This window comes from Myotis daubentonii, chromosome 5, assembly GCF_963259705.1.
Source record: "Myotis daubentonii chromosome 5, mMyoDau2.1, whole genome shotgun sequence".
In the NCBI taxonomy this organism is placed as follows: Eukaryota; Metazoa; Chordata; class Mammalia; order Chiroptera; family Vespertilionidae; genus Myotis; species Myotis daubentonii.
The window spans coordinates 91,233,304-91,255,891 of NC_081844.1; the positions used below are offsets into that span (position 1 = coordinate 91,233,304).

A 22,588-nucleotide genomic window follows, 5' to 3' on the forward strand; every position below is an offset into this window, starting at 1 on the left:
ACATGTGCAGAACATTTCTATCATTGCCGAGAGTTCTATCGGACAGCATTACTGTGGGGGCTGTAGGCAAATTCATAGGTAGTGACAGTAAAGCATGGTAGAGATGTGTTTTGGCAGGAGAAATACAGGGAGCTGCAGAGCTTGGACAAGAGAGCAGCTGGTCAGAATTTGGGGATCTGGGAAGTCCTCCTGGAGGAAGTGACGCCTTAGCTGAGACCTGAAAGTAACCAAGCGAGAGCATAAGGAAGCGTGTTCTCAGCAAAAGGAAGAGACTGTGCAAAGAGAAGACGACATTCGGGGAACTTAAAATCGGTCGCTCTGAATGGAGCATGGAGTTTGAAGCAGGCAAGGGGAAGTAACATAGGTAGGGCCTGGGGAAATAGGCAGGCCAGTCACAGGGGCCACATTCATTCCTGGGGGCAGGGCAGGGGGGTGAAGTGGGGGATAGGAGGGAGGAGGGGGAGAGTTCACGGAATCCAATCCTCAACTGCTCTGTGCCCTTCACACTGGGATTCCACGGGAAGGCTAGAGACACCTCCTGGCTCAATGGCCTCACTTTACAGATGAGGAAGTGAGGGACAGGCAAGGGAAGTGACTGTCCAAGTGAGTACATGGAGGGACTTCCTGGCTCCTAGTCCAGTGCTCGGTCACACACCACATTCAGTCCCTCGGTGACAGTGACACTTTTAAAATGTGCAATAGCCGCCCGGCAGGTGTGGCTCAGTGGTTGAGCGTCGACCTATGAACCAAGAGGTCACAGTTCGAGTCCCAGGCAGGGCACATGCCCGTGTTGCAAGCTTGATCCCAGTGTGGGGCATGCAGGAGGCAGCCGATCAATGATTCTCTCTCATCATTGATGTTTTTATCTCTCTCTCTCCCTCTCCTTTCCTCTCTGAAGTCAATAAAAATATATTTTAAAAAATAATAAATGTTCAGTAGCCACACAGGTGGCTAGCGTACCAGAATGGGCAGACACTCCCGTCACCATAGGACGCTCGATAGGACTAGACCCACCAGTCCTTGAGTTAGGCCAGGCGCACAGGATGGTTGCTACCTTCTCTCCACATAGACCCTTTTCTCGGCTGGGAGTAAACGCACCTTCCCACACTCATGCTGTCAGATGCTCTTCTCTCTGCCCCCTGATACCAAACTGAAGGGCCTCCCTCACAGCTCAGAAGCAGGCATCTGGGCTGGTGGCAGGACTCAGCATCAGGGAGAGAGATCTCGTCCCGGCTCCCTTTATGAAATCTCCTGGTGACCTGGGATCAGCCCCCAGGGTCAGCCAGAGCCTTCCGTGAAACTGACAAATGTCCCTAACTGGAGGAAATGGAGTTTTAGATTCCTCTTCAGTAGAATGTATCATTCAGTCCGAATATTTCTGGATCGCTACATTCCCTCCAAACGCGATGTTTTCCCTCCCGAGGCCACGATAATCTGTGAGTCCTCTGTCAGTTCATGAAGCCCCACCGAGACGGGTTCCTGCTCATGGAGTCTTAAATGGCAGGGGGACCTGAAAGCACTAAGGCGGCTGAAGGAGCTGGATCCCACCCCCTCACCTACCGTCCCCCACCTCCACCCCACCCCTGAACTGGAATCTCCAGTCAGGAATACTTGGCTTGCACATCTAGGGGAAGATTAGCACTGGGTTTCTTTCCCTGCCAAGATGCTGAGGGCAATTAGCTTCTCACACCTCTCTCACCTCTTCTTTCTTCCAGCTATGAATTCCCTGAAATTGCCTCTTCTGTTCAGCTCATGCGATAGACATCAAGGAAGAAGAGGCCCTTGGACTGAGTCCTGGTTCTGCTGTGTGGTCCGGGGCAAGTCCTTCCCCCTCTCTGAATTTCCCCTTCTGTGAGGTAAAGAAAGGAGTCAGACTAGATCATCACTAAGGGACCTTCCATTCTGACTGGGTACAGAAGTCCCAAAGTTCAGAAGAAGGAGAAATCGGGGACGACTAAGATGGTCAGGAAATAATCGGTAATATTTAGGGTTAACATCTACCAGACAAAGCCCTCAGTGCTCTTAAGTGAATGTGGCACGCATTCCTCATCAGAGCCCTCGGAGACGGGTACTGCTGTTCTACAGATGAGGAAGCTGAGGCTCATGGTGGTTTAGGCCAACGGCTAACAAGTGGCACAGCTGGAGTACAAACTCAGGTAATGTCTCCAGAGCTCACCTGGAGAGGAGTCCTCGGTGCTGGACCTCGAAGGATGGGTGAGATGTGGGTGTACATGGGAACCCCTCCTAGGCCCACGCCTTTGATGCTTAATTATTCAGCTCCACCTCTTCCACCTTGTTAATGTGTGGGGACAGCACCGGGCCAGTCTCATAATAGTCAGTCAATCAGTATTTATTTAGTGAAGGAATGGATTTGAGCGCCTGGGTTTCCTGACTCACGAATTCTATTGAAAGCTCCCCAGGATGGGGACTCCTCATGCTCTTAGGACCTAGCCCAGGAGTCTGGGCAGATCCAGGTCCCACTGTAAACCTAAGAAATCAGACTCTCGGGTGGAGGGAGGACTGGAGGCAGCATTTTTAATAACCTCCCAGGGGTGACCTTAGTACTTAGTAGAGTTTGAGAAAGCCAAGTCCTTAAGCTGGGCCTTCCAACTCCAAAGTGAGAAGTATCTGCTTATAGACAGGCAGCCCAGGAGACCTCGGTGTCATGAACCCTCAGGAGGTACAAGTAGGCTAGTGCTTCTCGGGGTCCCCCAAGCATCCAGTCCATGATTTTTGCAAAAGTGCTTTGAGTCTGTGAACATCCACTCGGTGCCAGGCCCACTGCCATTCCTGAACTCCCCGTGTGACCTCAGCAAGTCGTTTCCTCTCTCTGTCCCACACTTTCCTCATCTGTGAAAGGGGGTCAGTGCTCTGTGCCCATCTACAACCCTGGGCATGTGCCCAGAAGGGGTACCCGTTAGGATAACTTTGCAAATAACAACATAGGTCAGGGGTTCGTCAACTCTAGTGTCCATCGGAATCATCTGATTTCTCTGGTCTCAGGTGGGTCCTTCCATCAGCGGTTCTCAGTCCTGGCTGCACATTAGAATCACCTGGTGAGCCCTGTGAAAACACAGATGCCCAGGTCCCACCCCAGACTAATTACAGCAGGATCTCAGAGGGTGTGGCCTGGGTTTGCAATTTTAAAAGCTTCCCAGTTGGTTCAAAGTTGGGACTACCGCTCTCAAAGGGGCCATTCTAACAGTTCTGATGCAGGTGGTCCCAGGACCTCACAGTTTCTTGGGGCTCTGTGGTCTCTCCCCCCTCTTCCCCTTTTTTTGTGTCAGGGAAGGTGCTTTCTCAGCACCAGGGTCAGAGACCATAAGGACGACAGATTTTAGAACATTATACATGATGGAGGTGAAAAGAAAAATTAAAATTCAGACCAAGTCACGATGAGGAGAGCAGATACATATAACTATGTCGGCATCTGAAAAATGGGATTCGGGGATGCATTTTGCAAAATTGTGCTTTCCAAGGAAACAAACACCGGGCAGTGTGTTGCAAGATTTTTGTCAAAGGAAAACGTTCCAAGGACAAATGTTGCAAAATTGTTCTGCTGAAGGAAGCGGCTTCTTGGCCCATCAAATCTGGAACAAAGCTTAGAGATGATCTTAAGCCACCCCCCTGGCTGGATAGGAGAGGAAACTGAGGCCCAGGGATAGGGAGGCACGTGCCCAGGGTCAGGCAGGGAGTTGTGGATGAGCTAGCATCACAATCCAGGCTTCCCAACCACTTCCTGTCTCCTCCCTTTCCTCTATTCCTCAAGGATCCACCACGTCTGTTGTTGCTCCAGGTCCCCCGCCCACCGCCTGTACTCCCACTCTCTTGGACAGCACCCAAGGTCAAAGCCTGGGACTAAATCTGTGCCTGGGTAAGACACCTGCCAGATAACTGGGGCCAGAGCCAGCGGGAGGCTGGGGCGCGCTAGAGAGGAAGGAGCCGTCTGATGATGTGGCCTGACCTCAGAAAGGAAGCCTGGTCACCAGGGGGAATTTCCCCGGGGCGAGGTCTCATGTCTATGCAAATATGGTACTCCAAGTAACCTGGACCCCAGAACGGGAGAGGGGAGAGGCAGGAAGCAGGGAAGACATGGGGTCTGCCCCTCCCAGGGTACCCCCACTATGCCAGGCTCCCTCTGTGTGATCTCATTTTGTCCCTGAGACACCCTGCTAAGGAGGAAAGTTGGCCGGGAGTCAGTGAGGGGAGGGTACATTTGCCCAAGAAAATGCAGTACATTCCAACCCCAAAGAGAGACCAGGAAGCGGCATCAGTGAGGATGGATTTGGTGCTGCCGCTGCCGCCACTGACAAGGGTGACAGTAATGATGCTTGAGTCCGAGAAGTCTGACAAAGTTTCATTTTAGGTTTCCATCTTGCTCACTGGGGAGTTTTATCCTGGGGCCAGGTCGCCTGCGGAGGTAGTGACCCTGCCTCTCGCTTTGGGTGAATCTCAGAGCTCAGAAAGCTAGGGGGTATGGCAGCTGGCATCGTTAACCCTTTCACCACCAGCTCCCAGAACATCCCTAGATAAGGGAAGAGAATGGGAATGATGTTTTTGAAGGAAAAATCTCTCTTCTGCCTCTTTACATGTCACTCACCTAGAGCCTCACTACCCCCAAAAGCCTTCCCCCAGATCCTGCCCCCTTCCAAGGCTGACCCCATCACTGCCTCGCTCTCCAGGGAGCTGGCCTGGCCTCCCCAGAGCAGGGGGGCAATAGGACTAGAGTCTTGGCAGGGCAGTTAGGCCCCACATCTGTTTATCTGCCCATCGCAGAACATACACAAGAACAGCGGGCTGCTGATTTCTGGAGCTGTGTGCTGCACACGAGGCTGTGTGCCAAGAAGAGTGAGTATGTGAAGAAGCAAGTGTGGGTACTTGTGTGAGCTGTTTCCTGTGTGGTCAGTAATACATGTTTGGACCACAGATCAGTCTGATTGCTACCAGCCATGTATTTGTGGACCTAATCGTTTTATTTTTCTCTATGTGGCCACCAACGTGTGCCTCTGATTCCGGCGTGCACAGCGTGTCCCTGGGGATATGCCTGGCAGTGATTTGGAATCCCGTGTGTCTGATAAGTAGTCATTACAGGCTGTGAGTGGATGCCAAATACACGGGAGAGTGGGAATGGGAATCGCTGGGCCAGCACTGGCTTAGGATCTCTATGTGCAGGCTCTCCCAACCCTGCCCATAGCTATCTCCATCCAGGTCAAGGCCATCTCAGTGGGGTAGCACTAGAGGGTTCTGACTGCAGCTGGTGGCACAATAGGCAGATGGTGGCAGCGGGGAGGAAGGGGCGAGACCCTCCCACAGAAGGAAATGTATGTTCTGGAAACCGCTACAACAGCTGGGCCTGGGGGGAGGGCTCATTCCTACATGGCTCTGATTGAGGGCTTCCTCCATCCTCACTTAGCTGAGAGGGCAGTGGGGTGGCCTGCACCTGGGGCCTGGGCCTCACATCCTGCCTCTAAAAGCATTTCCTGCCTCTGGGCTCCCAGGTAACGACTCCTGGTTTCACCGCTGCCTCCCTCGCTCATTCCCCAAAACCAGTTGGGCAGTTCCCTTGATTTCTTTTTCTTTCTTTCTTTTTTTAAATTGATTTTTCACAGAGAGGAAGGGAGAGAGAGTTAGAAACATCGATGAGAGAGAAACATTGATCAGCTGCCTCCTGCACACCCCCTACTGGGGATGTGCCGCAAGCCATGTACATGCCCTTGACCAGAATCGAACCCGGGACCCTTCAGTCCGCAGGCCGACGCTCTATCCACCGAGCCAAACCGGCCAGGGCTCCCTTGGTTTCTTGCTGTCCCGTGTGTTCGTTTTCTTTTCTTTTCTCCATCTCTGCTTCCTCCACTCTGGCTCAGACCCTCCTGCCTCCACATCTGGGGAATGACTACAAGCCTGTCCAGTGGTCTCCCAGGCACTGGGCCCATCTCCTCCACAGACACGTCTTTCTAAAGGGCCTCTCTAATCATACCAGTCTCGTCCCTAGCACCTTCGGGTGAAGTCCACACTCTCGCCTGGACTCTGTGAACTTGCAGATGGTGTTCGCACACTGGGTGTGGGGCCCAAGGTCCAGGGGCCCTTCCCCTTGCCTCCACGTCTGTGCCCTTATTCCAGCTGTTGCCTCTCCCTCCCACCTTTAATATCTTTCATTGTTGGAAGCATATCTACACATCTTTCAAGGCGCCTGGACATGCCTCTTTCCAGGGAGCCTCTCTCAGCTTCTCTGTGGTTAATCGGTGGCCTCTGCACTTGGTACCACTTGCTACCATGTGCTTGGTTGAATTTTTCTAAAAATATTTCTCCACTTGGCTGAGGGTTAGTGGCAGTGTAGGGACTCAGTAGTCCTCAGAGACTGTTGGAAGAGACTCTCCCCAACCCCGTTCTCCTCCATGGACTGGAATCTAGTCCATTTACTAATAACAAAGAGCTGAGTCCTTACTGTATCTTGGACAGTGTGGTTTGGTCTTCACAACCCTGTGAGTTAGAAACCTTTGTCATTCCCTTTTTACAGATGAGGAAATCAAGACATGGAAAGGTCAAGTGACTTATCTATGTCTGCGCGGTATGCTGGGATTTGAGGCCGCCTGCCTGCCTCTATAGATCTAACCACTGAGCAGAGGGCTGTAACTCAACCAGAATTTCCCACTTGCCTAACTCCAAACGCAAAGTGGGGAAGTCTGCGTTGGGAAACCTGAGGTCTGAGGGGAGTGGAGAGGACTGTTGGAGCGCCAATTTACCGCTTCTGGGTTCTGAAATTGGGTTGGGCAACTTGACACTTCTCCCTCCTATTGTCTGTCGGCTCAGTCTGGCTTCCGAATGAGGAGGAAGAGGAAGAGGATATGTCAGCAGAGAGAGCAGGGCAGGTGCTGGCCCCAGATCTAGCCCTTACTCAGCCAGGGCCACAGTCCTACTCTCTGGGCCGCAATTTCCAAACTTATGAAATGGGAGGGCTGCTCTGGATGACCACTAAGGCCAGTTCCCACTCAGACAATCTTCAGGCAATTTGCTTCCCCACTTGGACCATCAGTGTCCTCATTAAATGGGGTGACACCCCCCCCCAGCCCGCCGCCCCCCCCCCCCCCCCCCCACACACACACTACTGCAAAGGAATGGTTATGGAAAAGCTTCTCCCGCCAGATGCCTCTGGCAGGGACTCTCTGGCACAGTGAATGGGGATGGGGGAATGGGGGTTAAAGAGCCAGTATTTCCCACACTGCTCTCCAATGGCAGGAAATGTGACAGTGGCAATTCCCAAACAGCTGCTCTGCGCTCGGACTCAAAGGGCAACCCCTCCCAACCAGCCACTTTCTTCAGGCATTTCCTGTGACCCTGGAGACCAAGGTTGGCACATCCCAGTCCAGAGTTTCTGAAAAGGGTTTGCCCTGAAGGGAAAATGCATGGCTCAAGGCAGCAGGGGAGCAGCGAGGAGCTCAAGAGAGGATGGGTCTGGCCCTAGCTGGTTCGGCTCAATGGTTAGAGCATCGGTCCGTGGACTGAAGGGTCCTCGGTGGCAGGCTCAATCCCCCACCCCGGTCATGTCTCTCTCTCATATTGATGTTAAAAAAAAAAGTGCTTTTTAAAAAAAATATATTTTATTGATTTTTTACAGAGAGGAAGGGAGAGGGATAGAGAGCTAGAAACATCGATGAGAGAGAAACATTGATCAGCTGCCTCCTGCACACTCCCTACTGGGGATGTGCCCACAACCAAGGTACATGCCCTTGACCAGAATCGAACCTGGGAGCTTTCGGTCCGCAGGCCGACACTCTATCCACCGAGCCAAACCGGTTAGGGCCAAAAAAAAAAAAAAAGTTTTATTAAATAAATAGGATGGCTCTTGGTTGAAGCCTCCCCTTGGAGGGAAAGAAGGAAGTGGGAGAACGAACATTCAGGGAGTTTATAAAAGCACTGACGCTGGGCCGGGACTGCAGGGTCCCAGTTCTGTCTGCTGCTAAATTGCTGTAACCTGAGCCCATTGCTTCCTCTCTGTGGAAGTGACAGTTGCTGCAACTGAGAGGGAGGTGAGAATTTCTGAGGCCCCTTCCACGTTCAGAACATTCACCGCCATCCTCCTCTTCTCCCACTTTGAGACAGTGCGGTTTGGGCTTCTGCTTTCTCTTTCCTTTTAGTTTTAATTTAGTCCCCACTTCTCTCCCTTGAACTCTGGCCACAGAAGCGATCTCCAGTCTGTTATCAGTTGATACAGGTGTTTTGAAGGGAGGTGGGTGGAACACTCAAATGGAAGGTCGTAATGATTAGGACCAATTGGGTCTAACTTTTTACATCTTTAGCATCGAGCACATAGCATGGCACATAGGAGGCGCTCGGTAAGTATACGCTGCATGAATGAATGAATGAATGAATGAATGAATGAATGAAGTACCCTGGATTCACAATAGTGGCTACTCTGTCCTCTGCTACAGCTCCAAGAAAACAATGTGGTTTGTTCTGCAGGCACCTGGGTCTTAGTGGGATTGTTGCACTAGATTCCCAACTGGCCATGCTCCCTTCATGTTTCCTTTTTTATCTTTAATTTTAAAAATTTTATTTTTAGAGAGAAACACTGATCAGTTTCCTCCTGCACACCCCTTACAGGGGAATTCATTGTCTGCCTCCTGCACACCCCCTACCGGAGAATCAAGCAACCCAGGCATGTGCCCTGACCAGAAATAGAATTAGCAACCTTTTGGTGCATGGGATGCTCTACCAACTGAGCCACATGGACCAGGGCCCTCCATGTTTTCCTTAAGTGCATGGCTAGATGCACACCTTCCCTTCCCAAGAAAGGCTCCCCCTGGGTTATAAGAGAAAACCTGGACATACAGGTCTCCATAATTGGATGTGAACTCCCATTTCTAATCTGGTCTACCTTACCCCACCAACCTTGAGGGTCCCCCTTCTACTATTGACCAGTCCTAGAATACAATCTACCCAACTGAAAGAAAATTAAGTGGAAAATGCATGTTGGGAAATTAGAACAGTGTTTTGTCCAGCACGAGGGCTCAGAGCTGTCCTCATTCCTGATTTCTAGGAATTCTACAAGTCCTAGTTTCTCCACTTGTGTGTTCCCTCAGCCTCATGGGGCCTCCCAACTTCTATTCCCTCAGGTCCCATTGCTCTCTCCTTTCCACTCCCAGCCTATTTTCCCACCAGAACATATTTTTAAGCCAATGTCATATTTAGCTTTGGATGCCTCTGTGATCTGCAGCTGACTTCTTGAGAACAAAGCTCAGAAAACATCTTGGGCTCCACCTCTCAGTTCCTACAATGGGGCCTGGCCCAGGGCAGGTGGTGCCATAAAAGACCCCACTCCACACTTCCACGCATCACCTCTTTCACCCCACGCCCCACACAGAGTACGAGATAAGCAGAATTGGGGGCCGTGTTTTACAAATAAGAAAACTGAGACTCAGAGATGACATGCTCACAGACAGTTAATGTTAAAGGTCTGACTCCACAGCTCTTCACAATTTTGTTATCTCTTGGTAACAGTTAAATTAAGTTGGGCAAATACCCCAAAAAACTCAGCTGACTCTCATGGGGTTTGGGCTCACCATGGGGTGGAAGACAGGAAGTGGAGAAGACACAAGGTAAATTGTCTTACTTTCAGATTCATTTTGTCAGAGATGAAGAGAGGGCTCTTCAATACTGTCGGGTCCAACCCCTCAATGTACAAATACAGAAACGGAGGCCCAGTGAGGGCACTGGCTAGTCCAAAGTCACACATTGAGGGAGGGACAAGACCAGGCCCTGCCAGTCTCCCAATACCCACGGTCCTTGCACAGCAGCTACATTATAGACACAGTGAACTCCCAGGACGGCCAGGACAGGGAGCAGAGCCCTCCAGCAAGCAGGCACTGTCATGCCATGTCACTGGACAACGTTAGATCCAAGTCTCAGGGTAGAAGCAGAGCTGGGGGAAGGGAGACAGAGAAATTGCAGTTGGTTCTACTGCTTATCAGTGATCTTCACAAAGTGGAAACTTTCCACGGGCCTCCCCAGATCACGATCACATCTGGTGCCCTTGAAGAGTTCAAAAGAGGAAGTTTGGGTTTGGTTGTAATGGATGAAGAGCACGCAGACAAACGTACGTCCAAGCAGCAGGGGGAGAGGGGGCCCAAGACCCAGAGCTCAGACTCTCCTTTGGGATCCCCAGGAGAGAGTATAAAGCTAGAGCTCACGCCTGGGCAGGCTCCAACGAGGACAATCTAGGCTGCAGGTTCAAGGTCAAATATGCAGGTCCTCACTGGGAACGTATTTATGTGTGTCTTTTTATTCAAAGAAAAAAGTATAAAGAGAATGATCTGGAGGCACATCCTAGACTGTCAATGCTAGAAGAAAAGCCAAGATCTCTCTGCCCAACCCTCTCATTTTGTAGACGAGAAAACAGCGAATGGAGAGGGGAAAGGGATGAGCCCAAGGTCAGAAAGCATGTGGCCGATGCAAAATTGAACCCAGGTACCTGGACTCCTGGTTCAGTGCTCCAGCACAACCACCTGGACGGAGATGGGAGCTGAAGAGGTGGCAGGACTGTTGGCCGGAAGACCTTTACTCCTCCCTCCCGCCCTGCCGCCAGGCCCCACCTTTCAAAACACACACGTCACTCATTTCATAGACAGAGGCTCAGTATCTTTTTGGATTTGACAACGCCCAAGCCAGGGCAGGGGCTGTGGCAGGGACAGAAGGGTGGAGGAGGAAGGTGGGGAATAGAGATGGATAGAATCTAGGGCTACCGTTCTTCAGCCAATCAGATGTGAGGAGTGACCAAGCTGGGCCTTCCGTGGCCACTAGGAGTGGGAGCCTTTCCTAAACCCCAGCTGACGACAAGAGCCCACCCCTGCCCACTTCCCCCCACCCCGCCCCTCCCTTAGTCTCTGAAGCTGGAGAATCAGGCTTGGTCACGGTGGCTGGTGCTGATGACCGTGTCTCGGCCCAGGTGCCCGTCAAAGCCAGCGCCCTAGTCCTGGCCCCCACAGATAGCCAGCAAGGCCTTCATGAAGTCTCCGGAGGTGTCACCCTGGCAGAGGCAGAGGGAGAGCCGAGTGAGTGAAAACAATCCTGATGATCTCGATGTCCCTCCTCCTAGCTGCCCACGTTCCATGCAGTCTGTGCATCTACAATGTGTGTATATGACATCCCTTTCCTACAGAGAAACAGATACGCAACAGCCGCACTATCTGGACTATACTTTTTTGAATTAAGAGAAGATCTCAAACCAACACATAGTCTCCTCATGCTTTTTCACGCCTGTATTGTATTCTACCACAGGGATAACATCAGGTATTTAAGCAGTCCTGTATGGAGGGCTTCCACTCTTGTGACTATAAACAATACTGGCATAAACATTCCTTTACGTGCCTTTGGGAATAGGCATGGCTATGTCTGTAAAACAAATTCTTACACACAAATACCAAGTCCAAAACGTAAATGTCTTGAATCTTAAATTCTCCAAACTCCCCTTTGAAGACGTGCCACCAAGTCTGTGTGAAGCTGCCTGTGAGATTTCCCACAGTCTTGTCAACCAAGTACAGCATCAAACTAAGATCCTGGTCAGTCTCAAAGACAAGAAAATGGGCTCCATAGTGAAAAGAGTCGGACACAAAAGAACCACATATTACGTGATTCCATTGATAGGAAATACCCAGAAAAGGCAACTCTGCAGAGACAGGAAGTCGCTTGATGGTTGCCAGGGCTGGGGGTGGAAATAGGTAAACAGGTACAAGTACCATAGCAGGTGATGGAAATGTTTTAAACTGGATTGTGGCCATGCTTGTACAACTCATTGCATTTACTAATATTTTTAAAATTATACCCTCAAACAGGTGCATTTTCTGGTATGTAAATTATACTAGTTCAGTAACAATTTTTAAAAAGCAAAAAAGAAAGGCCCTTGTTTTATCTGGCAATCTTTAATTATAAACCTTTGAACCATCTGGAATTTATTTTGGTATAAACAATGAGGCAGGTCTTTCATTTAGCAACATCCTGACTGTCCTCAGAGGTAAGTCATTGAGAAAAAGAGTATGGGAATAAAAAGGACTTCGAATCTTATATGTTCAGGGATCTGACTCTCACCCCCTTCCACACTGACCTCTAGCCCCACTCCTCACCTCAATGACTTCGTTGAGAGACTTGTCATATTTCTCAATGAACTCCCGCCGGATGTTGAGTAGGTCGATCTCACTCCGGGAGACCATGATCCTGGTGAGGGTCTTCTCATCCGTGCCGGCACCCTGGTAGAGCCAGGCATGAGGGAGACACAGGGCAGGAGAAGAAACAAGGCCAAGTCAGGCAAGGACTAGAGGGTGTCTATCTGCCTCTCTCTCTTTTCCTGCCTCTGTCTGCCACAAACAGTCCTGACTCTAATTCCCCTGGGCCTAGGGCTGACCAGACAGGCAAAACTGGCTTGTCTGAGTTAAAGAGTGTACCCCTAAAATTCACGTCCACCTGGAACCTTACAATGAGACTAATTTGGAAATAAGGTCTTTGCCCATGTAATTAGTTGAGGTCCTACTGGATTAGGGTGGCTCTTGATCCAGTGACTGGTGTCCTTATAAGAAAAGGATGGCCCGGCTGGTGTGGCTCAGTGGTTGAGCATTGACTGATGAACCAGAAGATCATGGTTTGATTCCCCGTCTGGGTACACGCCCAGGTTTTGGGCTTGATCCCCAGTAGGGGGCATGCAGGAAGCAGCCAACCAATGATTCTCTCTCTTCATTGATGTTTCTATCTCTCTCTCCAGCTCCCTTCCTCTCTCAAATCAATACAAATATATTTAAAAGGAAAAAAAGAGAAGAGGATGTATGGACATGGACACAGCAGATGCAGATAAAGGCAGAGACTAGAGGGATTCATCCACAAGCCAAGAAACACCAGGATTCCCGGCAACCACAGAAGCTAGAGACACCAGCAAGTTTCTCCCTCGAAGCCTCCAGAGGAACCAATCCTGCCAACACCTTCCCTTGCCCTTCCAGCCTCTAGAACATGAGAGAGTAAGTTCTGTGGTCCCTCAATTTGTGGTCACTTGTTACAGCAGCTCTGGAACACAGGGCTCAAGGAGCAGGCACAGCACAGGACTGTGTGGGCAGCTGGGGCCCACTTTGCCCCCTGAGAGCTCGCTCATGTTAGGAGTCAGAGCCGGCACATGGTAAGTTCCAAGTAAATGGTGTCATGTTTGGGGACTGCAGGCTGATCGGGCTCTCAGCTCGCTCTCACCACGCAGCCTCCCCAGGCTCTGTCAGCAGCTGAGACTCTACTTGCTGGGCTGAGAGCGTGGCCAGCATGGCCTGGGTTTTGGGGAAGCCAGGGCCAGACCCAGAGCCGAGCACTTGCTACCTTCTGTGATCATTTCATAGGAGGCACTGTGTCAGCTGCTGGAAGGTGAGCTCTGAGAGGGCAGACTGTGTCCCCAGAGCACGTTTCTCAACCTTGGCCCCTGGGGCCGGATCCTTCTCTGCTATGGGCTCTCTCCTGTGCACTGTAGGCTGTTGGCAACCCCTGTCCTCTACCCACCAGGTGCAAGCAGCTGTGACTCCCCAAGCGGTGACACCCAAGATCTGTCAGAACACTGCCAATGTTCCCGGGGGCGGGGCCACCCTCCCCCAACGGGCTGAGAACTACGATCCTAGAGCCAGACACAGGGCAGATGCTGCCAAATAGCCGACGGGAACCCAGCTGTCACAGTGCTGCTCTGGGGGATGGCGGACGTGCTGGAAACGGAAGGAACGGACGAGCACGTCTTCTTACCTTCATGGACTTGTAAAGTTTGTCGGCGAAGAAGAGAGGCTTGTTCTTGACACTTTGAACTGCAGGAAGAGGAGGGGGATGCAGGGAACTTGGTCAGAGGAGCTGTGCCCAGACTCTGGGTGGGGCTTTCTTCTCCCACCTCCTCTCCCCGCCCCCCCCCCCCCCCCCGTCATTGCCAACCCCAGGGTCATACTCAGGACCTGGCACACTCACTCCCCTTCCTGATGCCACCTCCTCTGGCTCTCACTGGGTTGCAACTCACTCCCTACTGAGGTGCTTGTAGCTAACCAAAGGAGAGCAGAGGGACTCAAAGGGAAGAAACCCTCATGAACCCAGGCCCGGGGCCTCAAACTTCTCAGTGCATGGGAATCCCTAGAGAACTTGTTTAAAACTCAGGTGCTCGGCTCCACCCTAGGGGCTCAGGTTCAAGGAATATTTCGAGCAGAGTGCTCAGACAATGGTCCTGGGCAGCATCACTGGGGAGGCGGAGGAAATGCAAATTCACATGCCCCACCCCAGGTGTGCTGGCACTGCAACTCTGGAGGTGGGGAACCAACTTATCCCTCTTTGCCTGGGCAGTCTTAGTGTTAGCACGAATCAGGATGGTCAGCAGCCCCTGGTCCCCAGATAATGCCTGTCTGGCTGTACCAATCCAGCCCTTTCTCAAGCCCTTGGCTGCTGAGGGATTTCAAGGCTCCAGAGCACACTTGGGGGTGTCTCAGACACCAGTCCCAGAGAGCCAGAATGACTCTGGATAAAAGTATTTCTATGAGGAGGGCAGGGGGCAAGAGGGTGGAGCTGTGCCCCCAAGACCACAGTCACACAGGGTCAGTCCTGCACCCTCCCTGGGACAGGCTCAGGAACCCGTGGGAAAGGTCCCATTTTACCCCGAGCTTCCAAGCTCTGTATGTAGTTCCCTACCACCTTCCACACTGATCCCAGGCTCCTTGGCTAAAAGTCAGAGCTCCTACCTCCCTTTGCTGTCTCATCGCTCTTGTTCCCCCGTTCTCGGAACACACTATGAATTTCCTTGTGCCTCTGTCCTCCTGGTATGGAGCTTCCCATCTGCCCTCCACTACTTTATCCCCGCAACCCCGCCCCATCCTGCAAGGCTGTACTTGACATGCACATCCTCAGTTGTGTCACCTCCTCCAAGAAGCCCACCCTCATTCCAGGCCCAGGACTCAGTCCATCTGGTTAAGGAGCAAACTGGGCAGAAACTTCCATCCTCAGCAACCAACCCTGAAACCTGAAGCCTGCTCACCTGCCTCAGAGGACCCTGGCCCTGCCACGGAGGAGTGAGGTGGAGTGGTCAGTGTGTGTGTGCATGTATGTGCACACGCGTGTGCACGAAGGCTCGTTCCAGGTGGGAGGAGAGAGGAAAGAGGGAGAAACACGAGGAGAACAAGATCTGAAAGTGCCCAAAGACCAGTTGTTCTGGTGACTGCAAGCATGAGCTCTGGCTCAGGCAGCCTCTGGTTGGAGTCCTGCCTCCACCACTGACACGTAACTTCTCTGAACCTAAAGGTCCCACTTGGTAAAATAAGCCGATAAAAGTACCTCAAGAGGATTCAACAAACGCTGTGTGCGACTAACTCCACACAGGCCCCGGCAGGAAATCACAGTAACACTAGCACTTCTCCAGTGCGTTCTATGTGCCAGGAGGCAGTGTTCTCAGTCTACACATAATTAACTCATTTAAATTTTACACAGACCACTTTATGGGCTGGATACCGTTATTCTCTCCACTTTACAGAGGAGGGAACTGAGGCACAGGGTTTTTGTGACTTCCCCAAGGTGGCAGAGCAAGGATTCGACCTAGATTCACTATGCTATACTGCCCCCTAGGTATTGCCCAGGGAGTAAAGGCCCATTGAATGCTAAATAACAACAATATCTCTAGTTCGTCTATTCCAAACATCTCTAAAATGTTAACATCTCTAAATCGGTGTGCCTCATAATTGATGGCAATTATGTGAAATCTTCCACCGGTATCTCCAGGTGAGATTAAAAAACAAACAAAAAAACACGAGCTTCGATGCAATGCAATTTATAGTCATAAAAAATATACTACTTCTCATTAATGCTAACAAACACAAGTTCAACCTGTGCTCATATCCATTCACCCATTTCTACACAAGGAGAAATGAGATCCAGAATAGGAAAGACGTTTTCAAAGTCAAGGACTCAAATCAGATTGTGGGTAACAGAGGTGAGTGGATTAAGTACAAATTAAAAAAAAAAAGTGCAAATTGGGGGTTACCAACAGTCACGGGATGTAAAGTGCAGCACAGGGAAGACAGTCAGTAATATTGTAATGACTAGGTATGGTGCCAGGTGGGTGCTGGGAATACCGGGGAAACACGGTGGAAAGCATGTTACTGTGCTATGTTAAAGTTCAGAACACTATGCTGGACACCTGAAACCAATACGAAATTCTGCAAGTAAACTGTAATTGAAACATAAAAAAAGTAAAATTTTAAAAAGGACTCAAATCATGCAAGAGAGTAACCAAAGAGATCTAGGTGCGTGTGCAGTATGAGAGTGTGTGTGTGTGTGTGTGTGTGTGCGTGTGTCTGTGCATGTGTGTGTACACCGGAGTCCTGCACACGTTGCGCCCCTACCCAACCCGCTATAGCCCTCCTGGTGTCTCCTGCAGGGAGAGCTGTTTCCTCTTCCTGCCCTGCAGCCTGGAGCAAGCCCTCCTGCTGCCCACCGATCCATCACACAGGCAGGACGAGGGAGCCAGTGAGTGGCAGTGTTGATTTTCCGGTACCAGTCGCTTAGGCAGCTGCCACAGCCACGTGTGCAGGAATCTGCCCATGTACCCAGCGCCCCCAGTCCCTGCCCCGGACCTCGAGCCCCTTCCCTTGGTCCCCGCCAGTTACCAATGGCCACAAACGCGTCCTTGACATCCCCAGACATCTCCTTCTTGATGACGTGCTCCACGTCATAGTTGGTCATCTTGATGAACTCCTGGAAGACTGGCCCCAAGAGAAGCCCCAGAGGGGCGGTGAGCTTCAGCTCAGGAGGGGGGAGATCACCCCTCCCCCGCACCCAGCTCCGCCCACAGGCTGTGGAAAGGGGCAGCAGGTATGGCTGTGCCTAGTGCACCATCATTGAGGGAGGAATTTCTGACCTCAGGCTGCCTTGGGCTCAGAGCCAAACCGTGTCAAATCAGACACTGCCCCAGAGCCTTGGACAAGTTCTAGGAACAGGGCCAGGGCAGTAGATGAGCGTGGCTCCCAGTCACAGCTCTACTGTGAACTCACTGAAGGACCCTGGAGGACCCCTCCCCGTTTCTGGCCTCCCATCCTCCTGTGTCAAGTTGGGACGGAGATTACTCTAAGGCAGCGGTTCTCAACCTGTGGGTCGCGATCCCGTTGGCGGTCGAACGACCCTTTCATAGGGGTCGCCTAAGACCATCCTGCATATCAGATATTTACATGACGATTCATAACAGTAGCAACACTACAGTTATGAAGTAGCAACGAAAATAATTTATGGTTGGGTCACAACAGGAGGAACTGTATTTCAAGGGCCAGAAGGTTGAGAACCACTGCTCTAAGGAATCCTAATGATAACACTGAGGCAGTTACTATGTGCCCGGCACTGTGTTAAGTGCTTCTTGTGAATTACATTTGTCATATCCTCACAGCAGTCATGCGTGGTAGGGCTAAAATCCCAGTGTATAGCTAAGGGAGCTCAGACACAGATGCTGGCTAACTTGCTGAAGGCCCCAGGGCTAAGTGGGAGACTCAGATCCAGACAGTCCGGCCCAGCCTGTGGTCGACAAACATAGGGTCTTCCTGCGGACTGGAAGGGGAGGGGTGAGGCTCACCTCTCCGGAGGTGCGGGTAGCTGCGTGTACACAGGATCGTCATGAAACGCGTCTCCAGGGAGGTCTTGTCTCCGCTGCTGGACGTGTCTGCTATTTCCTGCAGGGACCGTGGGGGCAAGGAGTGGGGAGGGAGACAGGGGAAGGCCTTGGTTATCCCTCACTTGCATGTCTTTGCCTGGGCGGCGGGCAGTTAGGAGCTGGGCTAACCCAGCCCCCCAGGGACACTGACACTGGCCCCTTCTTCCTTCCTCGGCCTCCTCAACCCCCACCAGTTCCCACGATCCCTGGGGACTGACACACAGGGCTGAGCCTCAGGGCCGAGGACTGCGACCCAGGGGAGGGGCAAACAGGCACTGGGCGTGGAGACGCGGGAAGCGTGTCATGCACACGGGCAGGGAGAAGTGGCCCAGCTAGTGTTTCCCGAGTGTCGGAATGTCACACAGACTTTAACACACCACGTCTATGTTTCCACAATGATCTAGCCAGCTACAGCTCTATTTGCATTGATTCAAAGTTTCCCTTTAAAAATAACTGATTTCAGGTTTTAAAAAAGAGTCTATTTAAAGGAAATATTCACAGCTCAGGGGATGTAGCACAAATCATGTGGGAAACCAGTGGGTAAAGTCAGGGAAACACTTGCCTTGGCCCATATGTTACCCAGAGGGGTTCTTAAAGGAGAGAGAGAAGCTGCGAGGCAAACCCCAAATCACCGCCTGACTCTGCCCTCTCAGCCCCGCCCAGAACAGGCACAATCAGACTTCACTCAGACAGGCCTTAACCCACAGGGAGACCACGGCACTCACCAAGATCTCAGCAGCCACCTGAGAGCAGGGGGGAGAGAAGGGGGGAGGCAAGAGTCAGAGGAGGCCCGGAGAGGGTGGCTCTGGGGGCCCTGGGGTGCCGGGACAGGGGCCTGGCTCAGGGTGGCAGAGGTCCCGAGAGACCCCAAGGGGAGGCCCCAAGGGGACTCGGGACCACAACGGGAGCAAGGAGGAGAGAAAACATGGTTCCCTGACCTTTGGGCTGGAGATCAACATGGGGATAGGCCTGGGAATTCATTGCAAAAATGCTCACCAAGGGGGGAGGGGAGGACACAGAGCAGGGCACTCTGCCCATCGTCACCCGGGCAACCCAGGCACCTCCAGACCTAGTGTGCTCCTCTGCAAGCCCTGAGCAGTCAGACTTCCTCACACCTGCCCCCGCTCGGTGGAGGGTCCTCAGGAGACCTGCCACTTCACTCCCTCAAGTGACAGAGAGCAGACAGGAGAGCTGAGGCCTGGAGGCGAGGGGATTTACAGGGCACACAGCCCATCAGGGGGAAGTGCCAGCCATCCAGTCATTTTACAGGGACAGTGTTCATCGCTGCCTCAGGCCAAGCACGAAGTCTGTTGGGTGTGAAATGTGGCCTCCCTGTGCACCCCAGGCTGAGTTCTGCCTTTGCCCTTGTTCCCGAAACTGCCGACCCTTTCATCTGTCGGACAGACCAAAACCATCCTCTTCATGAACTTCCCAACAGCTCTCTGCTTTGGAAAGCTTCTTTTCATTCCAGAAGTCGGCAATGTCCACCAAAACTTAAACGGCACGTGCTGCTGGATCCAGCAGCGGGGTGGCTGGGACCGGCCTCACAGACAGACTGGCCAGGTCTGCGGAGACAGCGCACGGTGCCGCCGCCACAGTCTTCGAAACAGGGAACAACCGGGCACCATTACTGACGGCTCGTTACCCAGGCCATGCACGGCTCATCCAATGTGAGAAAGGAAATCCACACGGCTATTTAAAAGAACGAGAGTGGCCTGCAGTGTTGATAAGGAGTTTCCATTTAAATTAAGCAGAAAAGTGTAGCCTAACAGTGCATAACTGTGGCTAACAGTGTTCCTTTTATCTAGATAAGGAGATGAACACACACTCTCTCCTCCCTACTTCCTGGGAAGTCATGTGGAGGGACGGTCAGGACACCGCTGACCGCAGTTAGCTTTGAGGGGAACTGTGGGGGGAAGCTTTTGCATTTTATTTTATTTTTCCTGAAGTTTTATGTTTACATTTTCTCAGCATGCGAGTATGTTATTCTTATTTTTTATTTTAATGTCAAATCGGAGTTATCAGGGCTACTAGGTTTACGGGATGCTTCTGGTTTTTACTTATACTTTTCTACATTAAAAACTGCCCGGCTTAGTAGTTGAACATCGACCCCTGAACCAGGAGGATTCCTAGTCAGGGCACATGCCTGGGTTTTGGGCTCCATGTGCAGTGTGGGGGGCATGCAGGAGGCAGCTGATTGATGGTTCTCTCTTCATTAATGTTTCTATCTCTCTCCCTCTGCCTTCCTCTCTCTGAAATCAATTTTTACAAAGGTTAAAAAAAAAAAAAACCCAGTAAGAAACAAACAAACAAAATGATGTAGCTGAACCTTAAGGACATCATGCCAAGTGAAATGAGCCAGTTACAAAAGGACAAATACTGGATGATGGTGACTATTTGACCTGGAGTAATCAAATTCACAGGGGCAGGAAGTAGAACGGTGGTTGCCAGGGGCTGGGGAGAGGGAAATGGGCAGTTATTCCATGGGCACAGAGTTTCGGTTTTACAAGATGAAGAGTTCAGCGGATGGACAGTGGTGATGGTTACACAACGATGTGAATGCACTTATTGTCACTGAATTGGACACTTACAAATGGTTAAGATGGTAAATTGTATGTTATATGTATTTTTATTATGTGTCATACACGTTTTACCACAATTTTTAAAAAAGTTATGCTAAAAATTCCTAGTATTTTATTTTAAGAGAGGGAGATGTTTTAAAAATTTTAAGAAAAAGGAATTAAGGTATCAAACATTCTTCATTTATTTGGATCAGAGAACCTCAGGCATATGTTTTTCAAAATACCTTTAAAATAATAGTATTTGTAATATGAAAAATGTAGTGGGTTACTAAAATAATTTTCCAGACAGTCAACACAAACACTTTTTCTCATTAGCCTAGCTACTTCATGTAAAAATCTGGGCTGTTCCTCCAAAAGTTAAGTCATCCACTCCTAGAAATATACCCAAAAGAAACAAAACATATGTGCACACAAAGACTTGTACACAAATGTTTGCATTCTTTGTAATAGCCCTAAAGTAGAAACAACCCAAATGTCTATTAGCTAATAAATGGATTTTTAAAAATATATATATTCATACAGTGAAATATTGTTTGGCAATGGAAAGGAAAGAAAAATATATGTGGCATAATATGGGTAAATTTTGAAAATGTTATACTAAGTGAAAGAAAAGTCACAGAAGACCACATATTACATGATTCCACGTATGTGAAATGCCCAGAATAGGCAAATCTTAGAGACAGAAAGTAGATCGGTGGTTGCCTAGGGCTGGGGGGTTGCGAGGAAATGAGGAGTAATTGTAGTATGTACAGAGTTTCTTTTGGGGATGATGAAATGTTCTAAAGTCGACTGTGGTGGTGGTTGCGCAAGGCTGTGAGGACACTAAAAACCACTGAAGTGTACATTTTAAATGGGTCATTGTACTAGTATGGTGGATGAATTCTATTTCAATTGTGCTGTCATATTAAAAAATACAATCCGGGGACTAAACTGTCTAAAACTGGCCACAAATCTTCATTTCACTCTTAGAGTAAAGCTAGAAAAGTTATAGGTATTCTTTTGTATGGCCACAATTCATTTCACAATTAGATTATCGATATTATTTATTGCTCCAACCGGAACACGGAGAGTGAAAGGGGAGCTATTAGCAATGACTGTGGGGCAAGAGGTGAACACTGGACATGGGTCACCTGTTCACAACAGACCCAGAGCCCTAAGAGTTTGTTCTGGAGGCCCGGGTGAGAGTGTGGAAAGGGGGAGGCATAAAACCAGCAAACACTGCTAAGAACTAAGGTGCATTATCTAGATTTTCAGGGGGCAACGTGGTTCTGCCTACCAAATGCCTTCAATTTTTGGATACATTTTCTGCCAGCACTCCCATTTCACCTCTAGAAATCGAGTCAAGGGAAAAAGTCACGCATGTGATAAGAGAGTTGGCTACTCGGACGAGGGCTGGTTAAATAAAGTGTGGCAGATCTTAAATGGGACAGTATATAGCCATTAAATGATGGTGATTTTTAAATATAATATGCCACAGTTTTATCAGGATGCTATTTTTACATTTTTAACTATCATAAATCAGGAATGACAACTAGAACAATATGTTCCGAAATGTTAACAATGGTTATTACTAGGTTCTGGATTTTGTATTTATTTTGCTTGTCTCTATTTTCTAAAGTTTCTACAAAAGAATACATGTAACTTTCCTAGTTATAAGGAACTAAGACCAGGGTCTAGCATCTGGAAAGGCAGCGGAGTGGGGCAGGGCTCTGGTTCCTTTGGTTGTTTCCACCCAGGTTCTCTCTCATCCCTTCTCTTCCCCCAAAGCTGCAAGCGAGGCTCACCACTGCCCCCTGCTGGTAGCAACTGGAAGCATATCCTCATAGGCAGACCAGGCACCAAATTTCCAGAAGCACTGAGACAATGGATTTCTGGTGAGCTTTAAGGAGTAAGCCAGGTTCAGAGACCCTCAGCAGCACACCAGGGCCACTCTATTGAATGAGTGAATGAAATCCAGCCTCAGAAAGCCACTCTAGAGGGCTGGGTTCCCAGGTTAGTCCCTGAAACATCTCATGATGCAGCTGGCACACCCATGAATGGAACCCTGCAGCTTCTGGCAGCGGACTCCCAAACCAGGGGCTGGACACCTGGACGATTGGTTCGGAAGGTGCAGGGAAATAACTATATTGAGCCAGGCAGGCCTGGGTTCAAATCACACTATGGGCACTTAGACATTGTACCCTTGGCTTTGTAAGGAGTTTCATTTTCCTTCAATAAAAAAGGGGGGGGGGGCATAAAAAAGTACAAAGTAGTCTTAGCATCATACTCAGTACTTAGCAAGCATTCGAATAGTTCTATCGTTGTCAGGTCACAGCTAAGGATGCCTCCGGCTCAG

At 50.3% G+C, this 22,588-nt stretch overlaps 1 protein-coding gene across 2 annotated transcripts in view; it reads right to left on the reverse strand.

Moving 5' to 3' along the window:
* Positions 1–10,613: 10,613 nt before the first annotated feature.
* ANXA6 (annexin A6) overlaps positions 10,614–22,588 on the reverse strand; it is a 51,407-nt gene continuing 39,432 nt past the window's right edge. The window contains exons 21-26 of one of the 2 annotated variants that reach the window (XM_059698958.1): positions 18,397–18,414; positions 17,594–17,690; positions 16,641–16,736; positions 13,753–13,811; positions 12,117–12,239; positions 10,614–11,023 (exon numbers count right to left, since the gene is read on the reverse strand). In XM_059698958.1, coding sequence (XP_059554941.1) covers positions 10,964–11,023; positions 12,117–12,239; positions 13,753–13,811; positions 16,641–16,736; positions 17,594–17,690; positions 18,397–18,414 — 453 coding nt within the window. In that variant the 3' untranslated portion in view covers positions 10,614–10,963. The remainder of the gene's footprint in view (positions 11,024–12,116; positions 12,240–13,752; positions 13,812–16,640; positions 16,737–17,593; positions 17,691–18,396; positions 18,415–22,588) is intronic. The other variant, XM_059698959.1, reaches the window with a different exon arrangement.